Source organism: Bos indicus, chromosome 9 (genome assembly GCF_029378745.1).
Source record: "Bos indicus isolate NIAB-ARS_2022 breed Sahiwal x Tharparkar chromosome 9, NIAB-ARS_B.indTharparkar_mat_pri_1.0, whole genome shotgun sequence".
Classification (NCBI taxonomy): Eukaryota; Metazoa; Chordata; class Mammalia; order Artiodactyla; family Bovidae; genus Bos; species Bos indicus.
In genome coordinates this window covers 73254303-73280012 of record NC_091768.1, presented here as the reverse complement: position 1 = coordinate 73280012, position 25710 = coordinate 73254303, and the positions used below count along the sequence as shown (strand labels likewise).

Below are 25710 nucleotides of genomic sequence, written 5' to 3'. Positions count from 1 at the left end.
AGTTAATGCTTTAAAAGAGGCTTTGATTTTGATCGAACTGTTAAGAAAAATGGATAGAAATTTTTACATGTTACAATAATTCTTGATTGTTATCAATTGATTTTGCAGTTTGTGAATTTTTAAGCTGATTGGCTGTGTTCTCTTCAGTCTGTTAAAGCCTATTTTTTGATCATTTTCCTGCTTATTTTTGCAACTGACAGAATATAAGGGAAATAAAATTAGATAAAAGCAAGACAAAACACTTTTTGCTTCTTGTTAGTGTCTTGATCTTTTTGATTATTGGTGTTTTTTTTTTTTTTAACTAAAGGGTTGGGAGATGGAAATTAATAGCCAGGCAATGTCAAAAAAATCCCTCCTATGCTTATAGTATTTTATGAATATAATTTAGTTTTACTTAAATATCCTAAGTATTATAATTCTACTACTCTTTCATTTCATAGCCAGATCTTTAATTTTAAATGTTTAGAATTTGAGGTTAAATTTATAACTTAGGCCACTTGAGAAAGGAACTAATTATCTTAAGTGGTATAATATCTGTCAGTAGAAGCATGGTGATTTGTTAACTGGTTTGATATTTCTTATAACCTGGAGTCTAGATTTTTGCCACAGTGAAATTATGTGCAGCCTGTTACTATGAAATAAGGGTTGTTTTATGTAAATTAAAATTTTTTTTCATTTTGGGGGGGGGCACCGGGATTCAGTTTTAACTGACCTGTAGTATAAGTCTATAATGTGACAACTGTATTAATAGGTTACCCCAGATCACAGTAGAAGTTACATGGTACTATTTGTTTACCTGTTTTTAATACATTAAAAATATAGATGAACCTAGTTCTTTCCATTGATATTTTAGATGTTTTGAATTTGAGAAATTCTGATTATGAATGACTTAAAACCTCACATAAATTTGTAAATATTAGCACATTTACTAACTTGGTAATTACCTTTGTATATATCAGTGAACAAAGTATGAAGGTCACTTAAGATGGTTAAAGGAAGGTAAAATCCTTTATTTTTTTTTAGAATGTTCACTTTTTATTAAATAATGATCAAGTATCACTTTATTCATGTCATAATCAAAAAGAAACATTTAGTAATTAAATGCCTCATTTCATGTTTCCTTTTGGTTGCTGTGACTGTCTTCTGCATATGTCAACCTATTCATCTGAAAATTAATGGCTCTTGTAAGGTAAGGAGTCTTATTATCTTCCTCTGAAGTTTCAGCTGATAATGTTCACAGCTCTTGTCCTCAGTCTGCAAACCATTTGGATTGCAGCAGCAAATCCTTTGATTTTTCTGGCCCAGTAGCAAAATATGGATTATATCATAATTCCTCTGTTATACCAAGTCACTATTTACTCCATAAAAAAAAGAAACTTGACAGACCTAAAAGTGAAAAGAAATTAGAATCATGTAAGTTAACAAAAGAGCTGTCCCTAGCTGACCTAATCAATGATATGCCAAGAGATTCTTATAAAAGTCAGCCATCAGTCAGATTACCACCCACAGATAGTGTGGAGAGTCTACCTTCAAAGAGTCTAGATGGTGATTTGTTAAGACCTCATGTGTCTGAGTGTATTTCCAAAGATGATTCTGCCTTCAAAGGCATACCAGATTTAAAATCCTTAATGATAAAAAACACAGCACCTAATAACTCATCAACTATTCAGAATGATTCAGTACCTGATTTGCAAAACATTCCAGTACAGAACAGTTTAGGAAGTTTAAATAATCCTTCATTGGAAAATATGGCTCTTGATAATTTAAATGCTAGTAAAACGACTGAAGTTGGAATTGTTTCTTCAGTTGAACAAAGTAATAAGAATTGCATATTAAAGAGTGACAACTTGCAGTTTTCTCAGTGTGAAAGTCCATCCCTAGCTGAACTGTTTGAGGAACACAAGAAAAACAATCCAAGCGAGTGCTTTACTCTACCTGATTTTTGTCACCAACCATCTTCCAGTTTCACAGATCTCAGTTTGGGATCTTTTCCCTTGTCACAACTAGCAAATCGGTATCAGTCTTCAACTGGAATATCAGAGTTAACAGGATCTCTATCATCTTTGGCATTTTGTAAAGCTTCTCCGACAAGAGACCTTGAGAATTTGTCACTTTCTGATTTGATTGCAGAAACGATTGATATAGACAACCCTCAGATTAGGAAAGATTCCTGTATGCTCAGTTTATCTGAAATGAGGTCACCTGGAATAGACTCAAATATTGATCTTAGTGTCCTCATAAAAGCCCCAGATTTTGTTCCCAAACCTGTAGTAGACCAATCAGTTGCTCCAATACCAGAAACTAAAGTTCTAAGTTCAAAATTAGGGAAAAATTCCAATTCTGCTAAGGATAATAAGAAAAACAGTAAAAGCTCTCTGCCTAGGAAACCACCTTTTTCTCTCTCTTGGACCAAAGCCCTTGCTGCCAGACCTTCAGCTTTCGCTTCAACCCTGTGTCTTCGTTACCCATTGAAAAGCTGCAAGCGACGTACCTTTGATCTCTATAAGGCTTTTCTTTATAGTAGACAAGTCCAAGACGTAAAAGACAAAGAAATAAGTCCTCTTATAGCAATAACACCGTTTGACTTCAAATCAGCATCTCCTGATGACATTGTGAAAGCTAATCAAAAGAAAGCTTTTACTAGAGAATAGTAACAAAAGGAAAACTTGCTAACTGTTGTAGAGCTTTTTCTTTTAAATTAATTTAATTTTAAGCTTTTATAGGGTTACTTTATATTACGGGATTTAAGTTGTGAAATTTATATTAAAATTGTCTTAAGTCAGTTGATAAATTTAGTTGATATATGCTTTTGCACTGAAATTTCTTTTTACTATATCTTCTTTTAGTGATAACTGGCTTTAAGTTGATAGCCTGTAATAGGTGTATGTTTACAAAGTGCTTATGGTAACTTGATATTGTGAAATCAAACCTCAGCTATTTTTGTTTAAAGCATTCAGCTTTGAAAATTTTTATGATGAGACATTTTCTTTTATAAAATATTTTTGTGCTTTGTTCTTAAATGAAAATGCTACCACTTGGGATTAGTATAGTTTAGTGATAAAGATTTTTCTTGTGATATATGGCATGGCATAGCCAAGACAGTATTATATTTTGAAATATTAATGAAATCATTCCAAGTTTCATTATTTTTCTGCCAGTGAATACTAAAACTTTTCTATTAGAAAATCTTAAAATTCCTAACTTTTAAGAATACTGTTAGGTTGTTGAAATAACATTTTTCATGATATAAAATATAAATCCTTTTAAGGGACCATGTACATATTGAAGATGGATTAATACATAATTTATTTTTATACATTTTCAAAACCATTTGTCCTAAATGAACACTTTAAAATAAATATGTAGAAGGTCTTTTCAAGTATGGTTGCATGTTCCTTGAGTAATCTACCAGATCTCTTTCATGTTTTGTTTTGTTTTTCTTTTTACTATAAGTAATGAAATGTGGACTTTAACTCTTTGCTACTGACAGCTCTGTGTGCTATAATGACAAAGTTTCAGCAGTAGTTGACCTAGTAAGATCTCTTCTAGTGAGCAGAACAAGTAGGTACTTCATCTCTTAAAGCAGTCGTCCTCAACTAGCAGTCAGAATCACTGGGGAAATTATTTTCAAAATGTAGCTATTGTGACTTCACTCCAGACATGGCGAGTCATTTCTGAGGGATGACATTTGGAAATGTGTATTTTCAGGATGGTCCCCAGTTAATTCTGATGGGTTACTTCTACTTGAGAATCGGTCCCTTAAAGAAATCAGTAGAATGAAAGGAATTACTAATGCTGGGAATAACACCTGGCCAACTTGAATTTTTAATTTGTATTTTCTAGTAATTAGGAATACCAAGGAATATTGCAGATTAGGAATTAGCACCTTTTTTGTTAGAAGATAATGTTATTAGTTATTTCTTGCAGGAAAAAAGTAGTCTATAAAATGTTGTTTCTTAATGAGAACAAAATAGCTATATTTTCCCAGTAAAAAATATTTTCTCTGACTACTACTTTAATCTGTGTTTGATAATTTTTTAAAATATTTCTTGTTTCTGTTTATTTTCAGAATGACATCCCAATATCCCAGTATTTTTAGTTGTATATGATGTTTTTATATCCAGTGTTTTGGTGGGAAAGCTTAAGCCAGCCTTATGTCCTTGTTGTTCTTGACTAAACACTTTGTGACATCTTCACTTTTTGTTTCTAACTGCAGATTTCAGTGCGTATCCTACTGATGCTTAGATCATATGAATTACAAGTTATATTTTGTGATCAGTTTTGAAGTTTGAATTACCCCAACTGCTGATTTTGTTTTTCTAGTCTTGAACTTTAATTGGATATTTTAGTAATTTTGAACTTAGTCTATGACTCATCAACTAGATTTATATACTGTAGGCAGTCTCCAGTTTAGAAGTGAATTGTATTCTAAGTGTTTGTTTAGAACTGACAATAATTCTTGATAGATTAAATGCTGCCCAAGTGGTCCCTTTGCACATAAATCCACAAATACATATTTAATTCATATTGAAATTGAACAGCATTACTTTTATATTATCTTTTATAACAAACTAATTTTCAAGTGGAAAGACAATACTTTAAAGCCATATAGTAGGTCTTGTAGCGTGAACTAGATCTCCTTTTGTTGGATGATCAGGATTGTGACTTCTATTTATGATGTTATGATTTTAGGGGAAAAATATTCTATATTACAAGGTGATAGGGAAGGTAACAATTTTTAAATAGGTCTCTGTATTTCTGTTGTGATGGCTACTGGTCCGTCAGGCACATACCTGACAGGCACTTGCCCCATTGACTAAGGAAGTGTCACAGTCTCTGAGATTCAGAGAGTGGGACCAAGAAGACCCACTGTCCCTTCTGTTTTTGGCCATTAGCCTTTGGTAAAGAGACCCCATGGACTGTACCCTATCAGACTTCTCCATCCATGGGATTTTCCAGCAAGAATACTGGAGTGGGTTGCCATTTCCTTCTCCAGGGGGTAAAGAGACTAGTGCCTGCTTATTCATGGATGTTTTCCTAGTGAGGACAGTTGCTTGCACTAAGTGCATCTTCTGCACCAGCTGCTGTTTACTGATTGACTGCTGTCTTGGTAGCTCAGGTATGCTAAGTGTTTTTGGTCTATTTTCCAAGTGCAGAGCCATTTTTATTTGTGTTATGCTCAAATATTAATAGTATACTTTAAGAATAGAAATAATGTTGTAATTATATTCTAAATGATATAAAATACAAGATGTTTGAAATGACCATTTTTCCTCTTCACTTTTTTTGATTTTTTAAAAGAGCTGTTGTTCACAGATGTTTTTCTGTCTTGCATTTGGTTGGTCTTTTTGGTTATGGTTCTTCCCATTAATTGCAAAGAACAAGGTATCACTTCTGTACAGAACACTTTGCTTATCATTTCTTTCTTAGTTCTATCTTTTTCCAATTTCCTAGTTACTGAACTGGTATTCTAACCTCTTCCCACCCCCACCCCTGCCTTAGCTTTGAATCTTTCTTTCTTGAACTTTTCTTTCAGCCTTTTTCCCCCTCATATAAATAGTAATAACTGTTCCCAGTGTACTATATTTAATTTCTTGTGGTCAGTGGGAGATCATACAATTAATTGCCATACCAAGGGTAAAACTAGTCCAGTGCTTTTAAATATGCGGACCATTGCAAATTAGCAAGCACACAGTTATACACTGAGGAATAACTGTGTATCAGGTTTCTGTTTGGTGTTCATACAAGTGTATATTTACTTTTAAAATCAGTTTAGTAGTACCCTAGAAATTGTTTTCTATTTTATAAATGAAGGTAATGCTGACTAGATAGGGAGGGATTGATACAAATCCTTTATTAATTTTCTTTTGTAATTATATAAAGCTCAGTGTATGCAGTTGTATATTGTAATTTCAATTTCTAGGATGCAAAAGATTTGTCACATTTTGAATGTATGTATACATTTTTGTAAAAGCCACATCGGAATAAATTATAATTCTGGGGTTTTCTAAAATCAGGTGTGAAAACATCACAATTTATCCATTAGGATTTTTTATATAAGCTTAATATTTCAGAGTGATATTTTAATAATTTATGATAAAGGTTTCTGTAAACAAGTTGAAAAATGCACTACCTCGTTGTGCAGACTTTCTTTGAAGATATTTGTCATTTAGAATTCTTATTTTCCAAAAGGTAGAATTTGTATTTTTACTTTTGAGGACTCACATAGAAACATTCTTAAAGTATAGATTATGGTGAATATGGATAATATAATTGCAAAGGTGGCAGTGGAAAATAAAACATTTGATAAAGTACACATTTCTGATGTTGACATGCCTGGTTTATATGACTTAAAGGAAAGCATCCTTCTAGTTATAGGACATAGCTGGAGATGATCAAAGATGTGATTCTCAAATGGGATGGGAAAATGGGTACTTAAACACATAGTTATATTTATTGCAGTGTGTATGGGATGCGTGACATTACACTCTCCGAAGCTGACATCTTTGTCTTCCTGATCCAAGCTGCGACCTCCTCCTGTTTCCTCTCTTTATTAGCAATATCAGCATCTTCCCAGTTGCTCAAGCCAGAAACCTGGGTAGCATCATCGTTGATTTTGCTCCCTCATTTACTTCTTATAATTGATTGTTGTTGTTTAGTTGCTAAATCGTGTCCAACTCTTTTGTGACCCCATGGACTATATAGCCTGCCAGGCTCTTCTGTCCATTGGATTTTCCAGGCAAGAATACTGGAGTGGGTTGCCATTTCCTTTTCTGGGGAATTTTCCCGACCCAGAGATCAAATCCAAGTCTCCTGCCTTAGCAGGCAGATTCTTTACCACTGAGGCCCCTGGGAAGCCCTGTAATTGATTCCAGTCCTATTGATTCTTCTTTACTAATAAGTAATTATATGTGTTTACATATACAGTGGATTGTTCTTATTTGTGGTAGTTATATTTTATAAAGTCATAAATGAGTGAACACTGAATGAAAGGCAGACACTGACTTAGCAAAAACTGAACCATTGCTCCCATAAGAAATACAAGGTTAGGTTCCTGTGATCCTCTGGTCACAACATTTTTGTCAAACAATCAATACATGACCTTGTTTTATGTATGTTTAAAGACACTTTGTTTAATATATATTATTCATATATTATTGATTCATTGAAATTGAACTCATAGCCAGTAGCACTATAACTTAATGCCTAACACTATCTATATGCATCTTTTTAATTTGTAAGGTGCATCACAGCTGCTTTGTGCTTAACACTAGACAGTGCTTCAGACTACTCTTGGGGACCATTTTAAACAGCAGAATCACCAACTGATATCACAGGGTGAAAAATGTGGCATTTAAGAGGTCATGAAAAAGGATACTGCTTTATGAGAGTTGAAACAAGAAGGCAGAATGCATATTATTTGACCTCAGTTGGGAACATGCATGTTAGGCTAGTAAAATTTTTTACTGTTCTACACTGTCCACAAGAGACTGCAAAAGTGCTGAAAGTCATGGTTTTTAGTGATAGCTGAATCCATGAATATGGAATCCTCAAGTACAGATTGATTGTCCATTTTTTGATCCATATTCTTTGCTCTTATTACTGCTTTTTCTCTTAAAGACTATTAGCTTGGGCAGAATTCCTAAAATATTTAACTGGCTTCTTTACTTCTCAGTTAATTTTCTCTCAGACACTTTCTACAATACAGGTAGAGTGAATTTTCCAAAATGTAGTTCTAATTTTCTGTTGCCCTGTTTAAACCCTTCATTTTATTGTAAGACCTTTTGTCATCTGGTTTCTCTTTGTGTCACCCACTACCCAAATCCACCCAAGAACACCTACCTGAGTTTCCTCTGCTTCTATAGTGCTTTGCCCTTTCCCCTCCTGGCAATTAGATCTTGAGGCTGTGGTTTATATATCACTTTACTCCTAATCCTGGGATAGGGGAACCATCTTGTGTACCCATTATTCACCGTATTCCTTTTTACTTCCACCTCATGTAAAATCATAACCTCTGCCCCTTTCTCTGATAACCCTGCTTTACTGTTCCTCACAACCCTTATATCATCTGTCATTGTGTGTCCGCACAGTTTTATTTCCCTCCTGTTCTTTGTAATCCCCCTAACCCCTCACCACAGTGCAACTTCTATGAATGGAACGTCTTTATTGCTATATTCCCAGCTTAGAATAAATATATCTTGCACATACGTGTAGGAAAGAATTTAAAGTAAAAAGTGAGTTTCACTCTTAAATACTGTCCCACATCTTATTCCCCGAGAGGAAGCTGTAAAGCAAATCTGTAAAAAAATATTTTATATTTCTCTGGAACTATTTGTGTGTTAGACATATCAAATTTGTATACATATCATTATATAAATGGGAGGATACTGTAACACTTGAATATCTGTGTCACTTAGCATGCTAAGTATATTGCAGGTTTTTCCTTACCAGCATATAGACATCAATCTCATTCTTTTTAAAAGCCGTGTAGAATTCCATATGTTTATGCATTAAATAGTCCCTGTTAACATTTTCTTGCTATCACTACTGACTCCTGAATGAACATCCTATGTTTCTACTGATTGATTTTCTAGGCCCATAAGTATATACTTTAAAATTTTTGATAGATATTGTCTAATTGTCCTTAATAGAACCTGTGCTAATTTCCTTTCCACACAAGTTTATGAGTGCGTTTTGTTCAAATTCTCACAGATAGGATTATTGCTCTTTTGGGTATTATGCCAACCTGATAATTGGAAAGTATTCTTATCATTTGTTTATATGTCTTAAATGAGTGAAACTGACTACTTTGTCATATGTTTGAATCTATTTGTATTTCTTAGAACTACCTATTCCTAATCTTTTACGATTTTTCTGCTGGCTCTCCTTCATAATGACTTCTAGGAATATATGTGTTTGTGTATTTAATATATTTGATTTTTATATTTAAATTCTAAGAAAATTAATCCTTTTGTTATGTGCATGGAAAATATTTTTTCTTTGTCATCTTTTAGATCATTTATAAGACAAATTGTTGATTTTATATATATAAATATTAACATTTTATATTAAAAGTTTCTAATTCATATTAAAATTTATAACAAATTAATAAACGATTAAATAATTTGATATTCATAATATAGATATTTAATATTAATAATAAAGTATATTAAAGTTTACTAATCTTTTATGGGTTTTTGTTTGAAAGTTCTACTTTACTACAAGATAATTTTTAAAAAATTGCTTCTTCTCTGTGTTTAGCAGGTTCTCTCTCTTTTTTTAAAAAAACATTTGAGTGTTTGATTTAGCTGCTATAGTGGGTAAGGAAGAAACATAGTTTCCAACATGTTTTCTTTTTCAATAGCTCCATTTTTCACAGTTACTTTTTGTTGTATTACATGTCCTTTTTCTTTTTTAACCTGATTTGAAATACCATCTTTGACGGATGCTAAATTTTCCTCTCTCCATCTGTTTTGCATTTTTTGAGACTCTGTGCTATTCTATTTCTTTGTCTTGTTCTGTGCCAGTATCAAATTTTCAATTACTGTAGCTTTATATTACTGTTAATTTTAAATATCCTATAAGCTGTCTTGTTTTTTAGTCTTCTTTTTCATTTAATGTTGTTCATTTGCTAAGTTGTGTCCAACTCTTTGTCACCCCATGGACTGCAGCGTGCCAGGCTTCCCTGTCCATCACCATCTCCCAGAGTTTGCTTAAACTTATGTCCTTTGAGTCAGTGATGCCATCCAACCATCTCATCCTCTGTTGTCCCCTTCTTATCCTGCCTTCAGTCTTTTCCAGCATCAGGGTCTTTTCCAGTGAATTGGCTCTTCACGTCATGTAGCCAAAGTATTGGAGATTCAACTTCAACATCAGTCCTTCCAATAAATATTCAGGGTTGATTTCTTTTAGGATTGACTAGTTTAGTCTCCTTGCTGTCCAAGGAACTCTTGAGAGTCTTTTCCAGCACCACAGTTTGAAGACATCAATTCTTGGGCACTCAGCCTTCTTCATGGTCCAACTTTTATATCAGTACATGACTCCTGGAGAGACCATACCTCTTACCGTATGGACCTCTATTGGCAAAGTGAAGTCTCTGCTTTTTAATACATTGTCTTAGTTTGTTATCGCTTTTCTTCCAAGGAGCAAGTGTCCCTTAATTTCATGTCCACAGTCACCATCCTCAGTGATTTTGGAGCCCAAGAAAATAAAGTCTGTCCCAGTTTCCATTTTTTCCCCATCTGTTTGCCAAGAAGTGATTGGAATAGGTGCTGTGATATTCCTTTTTTCAGTGTTGACTTATAAAAGCCAGCTTTTTCACTCTTCCTTTTTCACCTTCATCAAGAGGCTCTTTAGTTCCTCTTTGCTTTCTGCCATAGGGTGATATCATCTGCATATCTGAAGTTGCTGAAATTTCTCCCAGCAATCTTGATTCCAGCTTGTGATTCATCCAGCCTGGCATTCCTACATGATGTACTCTGCATAGGAGTTAAATAAGGGTGACAATATAGAGCCTTGACATACCCCTTTCCCAATTTTGAACCAGTTCATTTCATGTCCAGTTCCAACTGTTGCCTCTTGACCTGCATACAGGAGGCAGGTAAGGTGGTCTGGTGTTCCCATCTCTTTAAGAATTTTCCACAGTTTATTGTGATCCACACAGTCAAAGGTGAGAAAAAAATAATCTGTCTTCATTAGGCACTAAACATTACATTATTAAATGGAGTTTCTAGTATTGGCGTAGTCTTGTAATACTGGAACATTCCTAATTGGTCGTGGTAAATTTTTTTTTTTAATGGAATGGATTTTATTTGAAAATATTTTATTTAAAATTGTTTTGTATGTTCATAAAATTATACAGTTGTGTGTATGTGTTGTTTGTCATGTTTTGGTTTCTCTTGTGATAGTTTTTTAGAGAATTTAGAATTTTCTTTATTCTTATAATTTGAAGGGCAGTGAAATTATTTGTTTTATGATAGGAATTATCTTTCTCAATATTCTAAGGTCAGCTTGGGAAGTTTTAATTTTCTGAAAATGATCTATTTCATCTGGTTGACAGATGATTTTGTTTTGCATTGTAGCAAACATTGTCTACTAGTAGTCATTTGCTGCTAAGTCGCTTCAGTCGTGTCCGAATCTGTGCGACCTCAAAGGTGGCAGCCCACCAGGCTCCCCCATCCCTGGGATTCTCCAGGCAAGAACACTGGAGTGGGTTGCCATTTCCTTCTCCAGTGCGTGAAAGTGAAGTCACTCAGTCATGTCCGACTCCTAGCAACCCCATGGACTTCAGTCTACCAGGCTCCTCCATCCATGGGATTTTCCAGGCAAGAGTACTGGAGTGGGGTGCCATTGCCTTCTCCAGTAGTCATTTATGAAATGTCAAACACAGAGAATAATGTATCAAGTACTTATGAACTTGCCATTTAGATTCAACAGAAGGTAGCATTTTGTATTACACATTTCTGGTATTTGTTTTTGTTCTAAGAAATATATTGTTAGATTGAAATCCGAGTCCTGCACTTGTCTTGTTTCTCCCTACTCCCTTGAAGTTGATATGCATTGTTCCCATTCTCTCTTTCTTAACTTTTGTCTCTATAGCTACTGTTTTTCTTATGAAAACTGTATTTGCTGTAACGTGGATTCTTTTAGTTACTATTTTCTGTGTTCTTTTAGAGCTATTGTTATTTTCTGGATAATCCCCATTTTAATTTTGATTTTCTTTTTAAGCCAAGAATCGAAGTGTTCTTTTTTTCTTAAATCCCAGTTTGCTGTGGGATTTTTATTTGCTATTTTTGTTATAATTTTTGATTTCATTGTGCTGTCATCAGAGAATGTGGTTGGTACATTTTACTTTTTGAAGTTTATTCAGTTTTTCTTTGTTGTCCAATGTAGTTTTATCGTTATTTCATAGGTTAATGTCAGTAATAAATTCTGTCTTTCTAATCCAAAATATATTTCTGTTACTTTTCAAATTTTACAGAATAATAACATGTTACCATTTCTAAAAAATTTGTCAACTTTAAACAGTATGTATGTATGTGCTGCTCTCTCATGAAAGATGAAGAAATTGACACACATACTTCATCTCCTCTTATAATTTTTATTAATATTTTAAGTTTTTAGGGGAAGTATTTATACCTCTTTTTTAAACCTTATTAACTGAATTACTAACTTTAATCAGTTCTTTGATGAGTCCTTACTTTAAAAGTTGAGCTCATCAGAGTTATACTTTTTCATACTTGACCTCTTCTCTCCTTTTATCTCCTGATGATTTTAGTCATATTATTTAATGTAGTACCAAAAATTTTAACACTTTCCTTAGATTTTGTACTCAAATTTTCCTTAGTTTTTAACCAACTGTAGTTATATTAAGCTTGATTGGTTTCTCGTGATTAGGCCTCTATTTATCACTTATTTGACATCTTTTCCATCTCTCACCTTCCCCTCTTCCCAAAATATTCATTTGAAATTTTCCCCAAGTTGTTGAATATATTAAAATGATACTGTGACGTATATCTGCATTAGAAATAATAGTCCTTGGTTTGTCTTTTTTTTCTGGAGGGTCTTGCAGACATTGCTCTACAGTTTTCTATCATATATACTTCTAGCATGGCTTTTTAAATTTCTGAAAGTAGTTGTATTTTTTGTTTGTTTTGATTTTTTTCAATCTGTATTTCTTGTAAGCTCTGCTGGCTTATTTTTTACTTTTTTCGTCTGTTTGTTTTTTATCATCTTTTCTTTTATTGTGTGTGTTTGTGTGTGTGTGTGTGTATGTGTAGGGAGGGTATGTTTTTTGAGGGGAAAAGTGAGAGAAACAGCTTTACTTTGTCTTTTTAACTGGATATATCTTTCCAACAAACCCACTCCAATATTCTTGCCTGGAAATCCCGTAGACAGAGGAGTCTGGTGGGCTACAGTCCATGGGGTCTCAGAAGAGTCAGGCTTAGCAACTAAATAACAACAGTCTTCCCAGCAACACTTGATTAGATTAAATGCCCCAAACAGCTGTGAAGCTAGATAACTTGAGAAGTTTGTGAATAATTTCTTTTCGGGTATGTGATAGGACAGACCTTGTTCCAAAAGCTTTGATGCTTAGGTATAATAATTCCCCTGACCATAGCATCCTGTCTTGGTGGTAACATACCACTGAAGTCTAGGAGAAAGCTTTTTTTTATTACGCTTATTTGGGAGTATATATAGACACACATATGTTTTGGCTGCACTGGGCCCTCTGAGGTGTGCATGCGCTTTGTTGCGGCACACCGGGCCTTCTCTAGTTGTAGCACTTGAGCTCTAGTGTGCTTGGGCTCAGTGGTTGTAGCATTGAGTATGATGGGCTTAGTTGCCTAATCAGGGATCAAACCCATATCCCTTGCATTGGAAGGTGGATTCTTAACCACTCTACTAACAGGGAAATCCCTCAGTATATTTGTATTCTTAGAATTTTGGAATGAGAACTTAATGTCTATGTGAAAATTAACCCTTTATCCTGTAATAAGTTAGAACTCTTCAATTTCTAAGGTGATGTATTAAATATTTATGTGTCTCCTTAACTTAGATAACATTTGAGTTCATTTTATAAGCATATGTAATATTGAACCATTATAGCAAGTATAAATAACCTTAGATTAGGTTATCATATAATTTTGCTATACATTTGTATGGGTGAACTGCCAAAGGAGTATATATTTAGGGATTAAAATCATGGGACAGTCTGTTTTCTGTTGATAGTTTTTTGTCACCTTAAACCTACCAGGAGGGGAGGGATTCACTACCAAACTATAAAACTAAGTAGCATTTTTTTTTCCATAAAGAAATCCAGAAATTGAAATGTACGTATTATTATTGTTTGAAAGGAAAATTCTGGGCAGAAGAATCTTACTATTTATGCTCTAAAATTTTATAATTAGTCAACCAACTTAGAAGAGAAAGTTTTCGACACAATGAACGCTTCTTTGTAAAATTAAGCATTTTAACTCTTTTGATTGCTGTTGAGGCTTTTTCTAACACTGGGTTTATTTAGATTATTTTAGAAAAATACTTGGTCTAAAAATAAGTAAACATTAAAGAAAAAGTAGTTGGTCCACAAATAGGAGGGAATCACGCATAATTTAAATTTAACATTTTAGGTACTTCCCTGGCCAAGCAGTGGTTAAGACTCCACATTTCCACTGCAGGGGCACAGGTTTGATTCCTGGTCACAGACTTACGTAAGAGCCTACATGCCATGTGGTGTGGCCAAAAAAATATGTTTAGCATTTATATGGTTCTTAGAATTGGTATGTCCATTGCATTAATCATAGCTTTAAGAAAAGTCATTGTTTACAAGTGTTGGAGGGTTTGGAGAAATATATTTGATTTCCTTATTTGGAGAAATATACTTGAATACTAAAATGTGTCTTGAGTAGAATTGGTTTGCTCATACTGTTTAGAAACCTCTTATGTATCATTTTCCTTTCCCTTTTGAATTTATTCTGGTTTTACCTTTCAAGTGAAGTTTTCATTTACAAAATAGAGCCTAATTTTACATGAGGATATAGTTAATTTGCAGGCATTGTTTTGCTAGTTTTATAGTATTAATAGTCTCTTAAACAAATGTCATATAGTGTATATCTACTATAGTGTGTATTACTATTTGAATATCTATAAAGTATTATTTGTAACTGTACTCAGATGATGATTAGCATAGTCTAGCCTTGCTTCTAAGTGGCAAATTGTTCCCTAGAGAAGATTACAAGAAATTAAAGATAAAGCAAAGCTGTAGACCCTTGCAATGAGGCCTTTTTTTTTTTTTTTTAAACTTACTGCGCTTTATTTGTCTCTTTCTTCAGCATAACCTAAGTAACTAAATAGACATAATAGTGACATTAAATTTTTAGGAGGATATGTAACCTCTTTTTCTCCCTTCTCAGGTCAAATATATTATGAGATTTTAATCCTTGAAGTAAAGACTATGATTAACTTGAAAAGTGTATCTTTCTTTTACAAAGAAAAATTACTAATACAGCATGTTATGAACAGTTCTGAATCTATATGAACTTTTCATGAATGTACTTAAATATATATTTTATTTTGCTTTAATCTTTTTATAGGGAGTTATATTTAGCTGGAATTTTTTGATTTCATCTTTTAAGTATATTTTTCTTTGAAGAGTCTTCTCATTAATTTTTCACTGAGTAATTTTATTGAAGCAGTTAGAAGAATTTTATACTTGCACAGAAAGCTTCAGAACTAATTGGCTTTCTGCTTTAAAATTATGTGGGCTTCTAAAGGAAGTGGTTTATTTCAGTTAAAAACTTAAGTAGTTCAGAATGTTCTCAGATATGTCTTAAGATTCTCTTTGTGTATACACCTACACTGGAAAAACTGAAGCACTAATTGCTTAATTTAAAAATAATTTGCTTTAGACTCTCAAAACAGCCTGTCTTCTTTGTATAGCCAGTACCATGTAAGAATTGCATGAATGTTAAATAGAGTTTTCTTTTCATCCTAATTACCTTGTTTTTTTTAAACCATAGAAATTATAATCAGATTACATATATTTGTATATACTTTCTTGTTTCATTCCAAGGCAATTATAAATCCTTTTAAATATTTTTTTCGGAGAAAGAATTGCTAAGTATTTAGCTAGGGATTAGGATGGATTAGAATGGGAACTGATAAATACAGTTCAATTTAGCTAGCATTTATTGCATGTTCACTTTTTGGCAGAAAAATATGGTAGCCACTGGGGACATAGATTTATACCCTAGACTTTTCCTTAGAATTTTATAGTAGTCCCTCAGGAGCTAAGTCTGATTTAATAGAAGCACCAGATATAGCCAAGGTGTTTTCCCGTGGCTGTGTTTGAAAGTGTTCTGTTCTGGAAACTGCCACTTCTCAAGGGGAGATAGGGAAGTGAATTAATGCATTGAAGGTAAACTTTGTGTCAGGCTTTGTATATATTTTATTTGGTTTTTATAAGAATCTGTGAGGTAGGTGGAAGAAACTGAGGCTTCTATGAAATAAATAATTTGCCATACTTCACAGCTATTAAGAGCAAATTGTAACTCAAATTGAGTTCTTTCGGACTTGGACATCCTTTAAAAATTTTTTTTATTTTGATTTATTTAAAATTGAAGTATAGTTAATTTACAGTGTTGTGTTAGTTGAACACACTTTTCATTGTTATATATTACTTGCAACAAGTTTTTATATTGTAAATTTAATCTTGTTTTGTGGTTCTTTGTGTAACTTAATAAAATTAAATCTCTTGTTGGGGGAATCAGCTTTATCATCAGTGAGGTACTTCAAAATCATTTTCAACTATTTTTCTACTATATTACTTAGAGGTTTTGGCATAGCTATATAGAGAATTGATAACAGTTTCTAAATCCTTGTAAATTAGTGGTCATATAATATGAAGTCCTTTTGTAGTTCATTAAATTTTAAGTCACTGTGTTGTCTTTGATTCCTTAAGCAAACCAACAATTCTGTTTGATTTAAAAATCCTGAAGAATTTTATTTTTTAAATAGTTGTTAGCTTGGTGCCATCTTTAAGCACATGCTTAAATAATACATGATAGTGTTTATTGAGTAAAACTAGAAAGTCCAAATGAGCCAGTGGATACTTAATCCCTTTATTCAGAATTCAGAACTATTCGTATTTTGATGCATTTACACAGTAATGGTGGGCAATATCGATGAGCACTTCAGTTCAATTCAGTCGCTCAGTTGTGTCCGACTCTTTGTAACCTCATGAACCACAGCATGCCAGGCCTCCCTGTCCATCACCAACTCCTGGAGTCTACCTAAACCCATGCCCATCGAGTCGATGATGCCATCCAACCATCTCATTCTCTGTTGTCCCCTTCTCCTTCTGCCCTCAATCCCTCCCAGCATCAGGGTCTTTTCCAGTGAGTCAGCTCTTCGCATCAGGTGGCCAAAGTATTGGAGTTTCAGCTTCAACATCAGTCCTTCCAATGAACACCCAGGACTGGTCTCCTTTAGGATGGACTGGTTGGATCTCCTTGCAGTCCAAGGGACTCTCAAGAGTCTTCTCCAAAACCACAGTTCAAAAGCATAGTTCTGTGCTCAGCTTTCTTTAGAGTCCAACTCTCACATCCATATAGGACCACTGAAAAACACTTACTACACACCAAATATTGTACTAAACTCTTTATACTGATTCATTTATCACATTTAATGTACTCAATTTTTAATAAATCATGTCGAGTAGGGGTGTTCTTTTTTTTTTAATCCTAGTGTCACCAGGAGGCTCTGAGGCTGAAAATGGCTAAACACCGTACCCAGGGCCATAAAACTAGTGAATGGTGGAGCCAAAATTCAGAATAAAATGCTTCTAATATACTAAAGTCCTCTTTTATAGTTTGTGTATGTTTTTCTTCATATAGGACATATTAGTTCTTTTTTTAAAAAATGGGGCCACTTCATTTTTTAACCCATTTAACTTAATCATGTACTACAGACTTAAAAATTTTCTTTACTTTGGTAAATTCTGTTTTCAATTGTGGTAAAATACAGATAGCATGAAATTTATTCACTGTTTTTAAGCATATAGTTCAGTAGTATTAAGTATATTCACATTATTATGCCACCAGTCTCCAGAACTTTTCCGTCTTATAAACTGAAACTCAGTACTCATTTAACAACTCTACATTTTCCCCTTCTCAAGTCCCTAGCAACTACTCAGACCTTTGTTGGTATGCCAATAAATTTAGGCTGCATAATATTATTATTTTATCTAACTAAACAGCTATTGTAGGACTTAAGTTTTTCAATGTAATTTTACCAAAAATACTTCAGTAAACATTTTTGTGCATTTTTTTTCAATTATTTTATAAAAGGTTTTTTAAGAATAATATTGCTAGATAAAAAGGTATAGACAGTTTCAATGCTTTAGTACATATTGTGAAGTTACTTTCAGGAAGATTATACTAATTTATTTCTTTCATTTAATTGTTAATCATAATAGCATTGATAGCATTATTGTATAAAGGAAGGATTTTATATTCTTATTGATGTTTTCATTCATTAATAGAGTAGATAAGAGAGAGAGATTATTCCTTTGGTGGGAGGGAGGAGCTATGATGAGAGTCATTTTTGTGTCCCTAAAAATTGTATCCATGGTGCCTGTGTCTAAAATGTCATTTATTCCCTGTTGGCTCAGACGGTAAAGGATCTGCCTGCAATGCAGGAGAGCTGGGTTTGATCCCTGAGTCAGGATCATCCCCTGGAGAAGGAACTTCAGTATTCTTGTCTGGAGAATTCCAGAGGAGCCTGGCGGGCTACAGTCCATGGGGTCACAAAGAGTCAGACACGACTAAGTGACTAACACTTGTACTTCACTTTCACTCATAAGAAGATAGTACCTAACTTTAGAAGTTCAGATGGTGCCAGTGGTAGAGAATCTGCTTGCCAGTGGAGGAGATGCAAGAGACACAGGTACAATCCTTGGTTCGGGAAGACCCCCTGGAGTAGGAAATGGCACTCCACTCCAGTATTCTTGCCTGGAAAGTTCCACAGGCAGAGGAGCCTGGTGGGTCACAGTGCATTGGGCCGCAAAGAGTCAGACATGACTGAGCGAGCACACACTCATAAGTAAAATAACCCATGTAATAAAATTGGCACAGTGTCTGGCACATAAAGAATGCTCAACAAGTGATAATTGAACTTGGTTCAAAGAAATAAAGTGTTACTACTATCTAAGGAACAAGTGCCTTAAAAAGTGATTATATAGTAAAGTCTAATTCATTAGGGACTTATATTTACTTCCGCTGAGTTTTTTGGTTTTTTAAAGTCATTCATGACTTTATGTAAAGCCCTTACTTTTTATGTAAGCCCTTTTTGGGAGATGACTTATCTTCTCTCTTAGCCATTTTTAACAGCCTGATATAAATTCTTCCATGTATTTCTTTATTTTCACATAATCATATATAAAAATAAACACATACATAGAGGGATTTTTCATTACTGTTATAAAAAAGAAAAGAAGTACTATACTTTTCATTTTCCTTGTCATGCACTATTAACTGGAGTATTTCCAATGTAGTCTTTTGTTGTTGTTGTTGTTTAGTCGCCAAGTCATGTCAGACTCTTTTGTGACTCCATAGACTGTAGCCCTTCAAGCTTGCTTGTTCTTGGGATTTCCCAGGCAATAATATGAGAGTGGGTTGACATTTCCTTCTCCAGGGTTTCTTCCCTACTTAGGGATCAAACCTGGGTCTCCTGCATCGGCAGGTGGATTCTTTACCACTAAGCCACCAGGGAAGCCCATTCTTTTGGTAATTACGTCATATTCTGTGGGATGGCTATGCTATCATTTAGTCAGTATATTGCATACTGAAGGATATTAGTTTTATTTCCAGTTTTTGTTTCTGTGAACTATTCTGTTTATAGAACATCTGTGTACATATCCTTAGAAACTGGGGCTCTTGATTCTGTGAGAGATCCCTGTGGTGGAATTGCTGGGTTTAAAGGTATACTGCTTGCTTTCCAATAGATACAGCCTTTGCTAAATGAGTGGTGGTATGGTTCATCCCTCCCCTCAGCAGTTAGTGTCATTATTTATCTTGATTTTGGACAGTCTGACAGGTAAGAAATTAATGTCTCATTGCTTCGTTAATGAAGTTGAATATGTTTTCATATATTCACTTGCCGTTAAACTTGTTCTGTGAATTGCTAGTTTTGTATATTTTACCCATTTTTAATTAGGTTGTCTTTTTCTTATTAAAATATTTTTATATTACAGATATTAATCTTTTATTAGCATATACATTGTAAATGTTTCCAGTCTTTTCATTTTCTTTATTTATGGTCTCTTTCTACAGAAAAATTTAAAACTTCATATGGTTCTGTTTAAACAGGTTGCAGTCTTGGATTAAAAAAAAAAATCAAGCCTAAGTTGTATATATTCTGTTTTCTTTCGGGAAAATTATATGAGTTTAAGACTTAATTCCTCTAAAATTTGTCTTTGTGTGAAGTGTAAAAAAATAGTCGAACTTGTATTTTCTTTCAGATTTTCATTAGAATTGAAAAGATTCATCAGATTGTATGCTCTGACTGGTAGCATGGGATATAGCAGAAAAGGGTGATAGGGCTTGAATTAAATTAATACTGTTTTGTAACCTAGGTCTTTCATTTGGTATCTGCATGACCTTAGTAAAATTACTGGATTTCTCTGAGACTTGAATTTTTCTTTGAAATGGTAAAAATATTCTCTGTCTTGAAGTATTAAGATGATTCATCTTTAACCCAGCTTGTTCCATGTAGCAGTCTCTTAAAACATTAGTTTCCCTTTCCTTTCCTTTGCTAATTGCTTGAAAGTTCATTACATTTGTTATTATGGAGTCATTTTTGGATATTGGATAATATTGGATTTTACCAAGTTTTCTTATTTAGGAATGACTGCCCCACTTTTGGATTCATGATGATGTTTGGAGATGGTTATGACTCATTGCGTATCTTTTTAAAAAAAAATTATAGTTAATTTACAATGTTGCATTGGTTTCAGGTGTACAGCGAAGCAATTCAGTTTTTTATATATATATATATATATGTATATATATATTCATTTTCAGATTATTTTTCCTTGTAGATTATTACAAGATACTGAGTATAGTTCCCTGTACTGTACAGTGATGTACTAGGCAAGAATACTGGAGTGGGTTGCCATTTGCTCTTCTAGGGGATAGAACTCTTATTGCTCCTAATATAATTTAAATTAATTGCATATATTAGATTATAAAATTTTGTGAATACTACTTCAAAGCATATAATCCAGCCTAATATAAAGTTGAAATCTGTTCATCAAAAGTTTTTAATTTTTAAGATTACTGGCTCAATGATACTTATAGAAAATCGAAAGCTGATCCCAATGAATATTTTTTAGGATAAAACATTTTTTTCTTCTGTATCATAGGAGATGGATACAGAGTGATGGATTTGATGAGGCAGGTTATGCTATATGAAGGATATCTTAAAATGAAAAAATAATTTATACTGAACAAATCACAGTGTGGTTGTAATATTGAAGAAAGTGATTTATTCTCTGTAGCTTAGTTGTGCTTTCTAAATGTATATCTAGTAACTAGAATTTATATGTGTACCCAGATTCAATGAAATGATTTTCTATTTGAAGTAATTTTTCATTGAAAATTTAACACACTTTTCTTTGAAAATCTTTTTTTTTGCATGTGTTTCTGTATTGAAACACTTATAGGAACTATAATGATTCATGGCAAAAAATGTATTTACCTGGAAAACCTCAGTTTAAAAAAAAACCTAAAAAATATATATTTTAAAACTCGAGATGTTTTGATTTGAATGATTTTAAATTGTAAATTTCTGTCTTAATCATATAAATATGAAAAATAATTTCTTCCTTTTAAAGTTTCTCGAATCTCCATTAACTTATTTTCCTAAATATTTAATGTAGTAAAAGGGGAAAAAGTCACTTATGATTTTCTTACCCAAAGACAAAATCTTGTGTTTTGCCACATCCTTTTAGGATTTTCCTTATGCATTTTTATTCTTTATGTTAGTAGGGTTTGTGCAGACAAGTTTACATACAATTTTGTATGCTGTGTTTTCCCTGTCTTCATTTTCTGCCTACTTGCACACATCTTTAAAAGTGGAGTCAATTTTTAATCCCAGTTTGATTCAGAGAATACTTTAAAAATGTTTATTAAAAATTATAAACTTTAAAACAAATTAATGTTACAGTGTTTTCACATCTTTGTAGGTCCTGTTTAAATTTGAAATTACTTAACACAATCAGCAGATAAATAAGCTTATTTTCTTAAAATGTCCCTGGTAATACCTCTCATGTTTAGTTATAGATTTTATATGAAACAAACAAACCTGGGTTGTTTTTAATTGAATTTAAGAATATTACTTCCTAGAGAACAGTTTTTCATTACCTAGTATCCTATTTGATGTGGTTAATAGTATTAAAATGTTCAAACATTTTAGAGGTTTAATGATATATATATGTGGGGAAGTGGAGAAGGCAATGGCATCCCACTCCAGTACTCTTGCTTGGAAAATCCCATGGACGGAGGAGCCTGGTAGGCTGCAGTCCATGGGGTCCCTAAGAGTCGAACACGACTGAGCGACTTCACTTTCACTTTTCACTTTCATGCATTGGAGAAGGAAATGGCAACCCACTCCAGTGTTCTTGCCTGGAGAATCCCAGGGACGGGGGAATCTGGTGGGCTGTCGTCTCTGGGGTCGCACATGACTGAAGCGACTTAGCAGCAGCGGCATATGTGGGGAAGAGATTCTCACTGAACAGGCTAAGTAGTTATTTTTAAAAATTGTATGAGGGCAACAGTAAAAGGTCATCTGAACTAATTTCCTGACTTGAGACATCTTCAAACATTTTTAGTTATGAACCTGAAACCAGTCAACAAAAGGTAGATTGATATAATCTGCAAAGAATGTTAACCAGGGCTGGACAAATTGTGAACCTCACTTCTTCATCTATAAAATTAGTTTTACACTAAACAAGTCATTCACAGTAATTTTTCTTTTTTTTTGCCCCAGGACACCTGAGATGTACCACTTTCTTGTCAGGATCGGTACCTGTCAGTGACAATACTTTTCAAAGGGGAAGAGGGCAAGAATGTGCTTGCACCTACCTTCTCCTCGCAAGCTGAGAATCACTGAGTCAGGGAACCTATTACTTCTTTCCATACATAAGATTATGTAATCTTAGTGAATATTCGAGTGCTTAGTATATATTAGGCCACTGGACTTGCTCTTGTGGAAAAGAAATTTAAAAATATCCTTCTGGAGCTCAGAGGTTAGTTGCAGAGGTAAGGCACATACTTATACTGATAGATGAGAAATGATATATGCTACATGAAGATTTACAATAAAGGTTTTTTATTTCAAGTCATATCACTTTGGTCTGGAATTATCATTTTTAAGAATTTGGGATTATTGTGTGTGACCTAAATTTGATAGCATTATGCTATAATGTATGTTTTAGACCCTAAATATCCCATTCCCCACCTAAAATGAGCATAAGCAAAAGGTTAAGAAGATTGTATCCAGATGTTTGTTATTAGAGGCAGACTAGCGTACCCTTCTAGTTTCCCACTGAAAATTAAAATTCTACTAATTGGAAACATCTATGTTAAGCTGAGAAAGATTTAAATTCTAGGCTCTATATTAGATTTTGAAACGGCAAATATTAAATGAAATCAGAATTACTAATTTAACATGATCAGAAGTATCTAAGTAGACAACTAAAATCAGAAAATTGTAAACTACCGCACATTTGCACTCATCTCACATGCTAGTAATGCTCAAAATTCTCCAAGCCAGGCTTCAGCAATATGTGAACCGTGAACTTCCAGATGTTCAAGCTGGTTTTAGAAAAGGCAGAGGAACCAGAGACCAAATTGCCAACATCCGCTGGATCATCAAAAAAGCAAGAGAGTTCCAGAAAAACATCTATTTCTGCTTTGTTGACTATGCCCAAACCTTTGACTGTGTGGATCACAGTAAACTGTGGAAAATTCTGAAAGAGATGGGAATACCAGACCACCTGACCTGCCTCTTGAGAAATTTGTATGCAGGTCAGGAAGCAACAGTTAGAACTGGACATGGAACAATAGACTGGTTCCAAATAGGAAAAGGAGTACATCAAGGCTGTATATTGTCACCCTGCTTATGTAACCTATATGCAGAGTACATCATGAGAAACACTGGGCTGGAAGAAGCACAAGCTGGAATCAAGATTGCTGGGAGAAATATCAATAACCTCAGATATGCAGATGACACCACCCTTATGGCAGAAAGTGAAGAGGAACTGAAAAGCCTCTTGATGAAGGTGAAAGAGAAGAATGAAAAAGTTGGCTTAAAACTCAACATTTAGAAAATGAAGATCATGGCATCTGGTCCCATCACTTCATGAGAAATAGATGGGAAACAGTGGAAACAGTGTCAGACTTTATTTTTTTGGGCTCCCAAATCACTGCAGATGGTGACTGTAGCCATGAAATTAAAAGACGCTTACTCCTTGGAAGAAAAGTTATGACCAACCTAGATAGCATATTCAAAAGCAGAGACATTACTTTGCCAACAAAGGTTGGTCTAGTCAAGGCTATGGTTTTTCCTGTGGTCATGTATGGATGTGAGAGTTGGACTGTGAAGAAAGCTGAGCACCGAAGAATTGATGCCTTTGAACTGTGGTGTTGGAGAAGACTCTTGAGAGTCCCTTGGACTGCAAGGAGATCCAACCAGTCCATTCTGAAGGAGGTCAGCCCTGGGATTTCTTTGGAAGGAATGATGCTAAAGCTGAAACTCCAGTACTTTGGCCATCTCATGCGAAGAGTTGACTCACTGGAAAAGACTCTGATGCTGGGAGGGATTGGGGGCAGGAGGAGAAGGGGATGACAGAGGATTAGATGGCTGGATGGCATCACTGACTTGATGGATGTGGGTCTGAGTGAACTCTGAGAGTTGGTGATGGATAGGGAGGCCTGGCGTGCTGCGATTCATGGGGTCGCAAAGAGTCGGACACGACTGAGCGACTGAACTGAACTGAGACAGAGCATTAAGATTTTACAGAGGTGCTTGACTTAGCAAGTTTTGTATATTTATTAACTTCAAAACAGATCTGATTTGGTTACCTTGGGAAATGTACTTCCATGAAGTTCTGAGGATGTGCAGTCAGAAACAGGGTGGAAAGGAGAGGGTGCCTGTGAAATATCCTGGAGAAAAATTCATTTATCAGGCATATGATCTTTCGAAATCCACTTAAGTTTTCACCTATAACATGATGGACAGCACCAAATTATCTCTAATAATACAACCAGCAAATTTGCGTAATTGTATGAACCTTAGTTCATGTAAGGACTGTACAAGGAATGTGAGTGCTTCTTTTCTCCCTTTATTAGCGTACATTCATTGGACCTTCACTACCTTCTCATTTCACTTTCTGTAAGTTATTTCATCCATTCCCAGATCTCAATTTACTTGTGTTTTAATAGCGCTCTCATTCGGCTTTGCAAACTTGATTATCGAGCTTTCTATCCAATTTCTATTTGTCTTGAAAGAAAATAATCAGATCCAGTGTGTTCTATATTCATATCTAATTTGGAGTCATAGGGATTAACGTGTATTTTCTGCCTCCCTAACATTTAATTCATCACCATATTTTGTTAATGTATTATCTTTCATGCTTGTCCCCTCTTATTTCATGTGCTCTGGTACTCAGCTATAGTCATAGCACTTGTGATCACCTGCAGTATTCTCTTTTCTTTGTTTATATTTTCTGTCAGCCTTGTCATTTTACAGGTCCATCACATCTAGAATGAAAGCTACCTGAAAACAGAGACTGGTAATCATCTTTGTGTCTCCAGTGCCACGTACATGATACAATTTAACTTGGAAAAAAGACCTGAGATGGTGTCTAAGCAGTTTTTAAAAAAAACATGAAATAGGCAATCTGTCTATTTAGGAGGTAGTCCATTTAGAATGGACTGCTCTTAATTTTGCACTTGAATAAGAGACCATCCAAGAGAAGCAAGATCCTGACTAGTAGACTTCTTTTAGTTCTCTGTCATATATTTATTTGGTAATAGCAATCTACTTTTCCTTGCTAGAAAATTTGGCAGCTGTTCTTTCTCTTACTTTCTTACATACATTCAGGCAGCAAATGTCCCTAATTTTATCTTGTAATAGCTTTTAAATAACCCT

At 34.1% G+C, this 25710-nt stretch overlaps 1 protein-coding gene across 7 annotated transcripts in view; it reads left to right on the top strand.

The window, feature by feature from the left end:
- The window catches only part of HBS1L (HBS1 like translational GTPase), an 85138-nt gene that overhangs the window by 18984 nt on the left and 40444 nt on the right, over positions 1–25710 (top strand). The window contains exon 5 of one of the 7 annotated variants that reach the window (XM_019967472.2): positions 1195–22900. The exons of 5 other annotated variants lie outside the window; for them this stretch is intronic. In XM_019967472.2, the coding sequence (XP_019823031.2) occupies positions 1195–2651 (1457 nt within the window). In that variant the 3' untranslated portion in view covers positions 2652–22900. Of the gene's footprint in view, positions 1–1194; positions 22901–25710 lie in introns of those variants that run through there. One more of the 7 variants, XM_070796213.1, reaches the window with a different exon arrangement.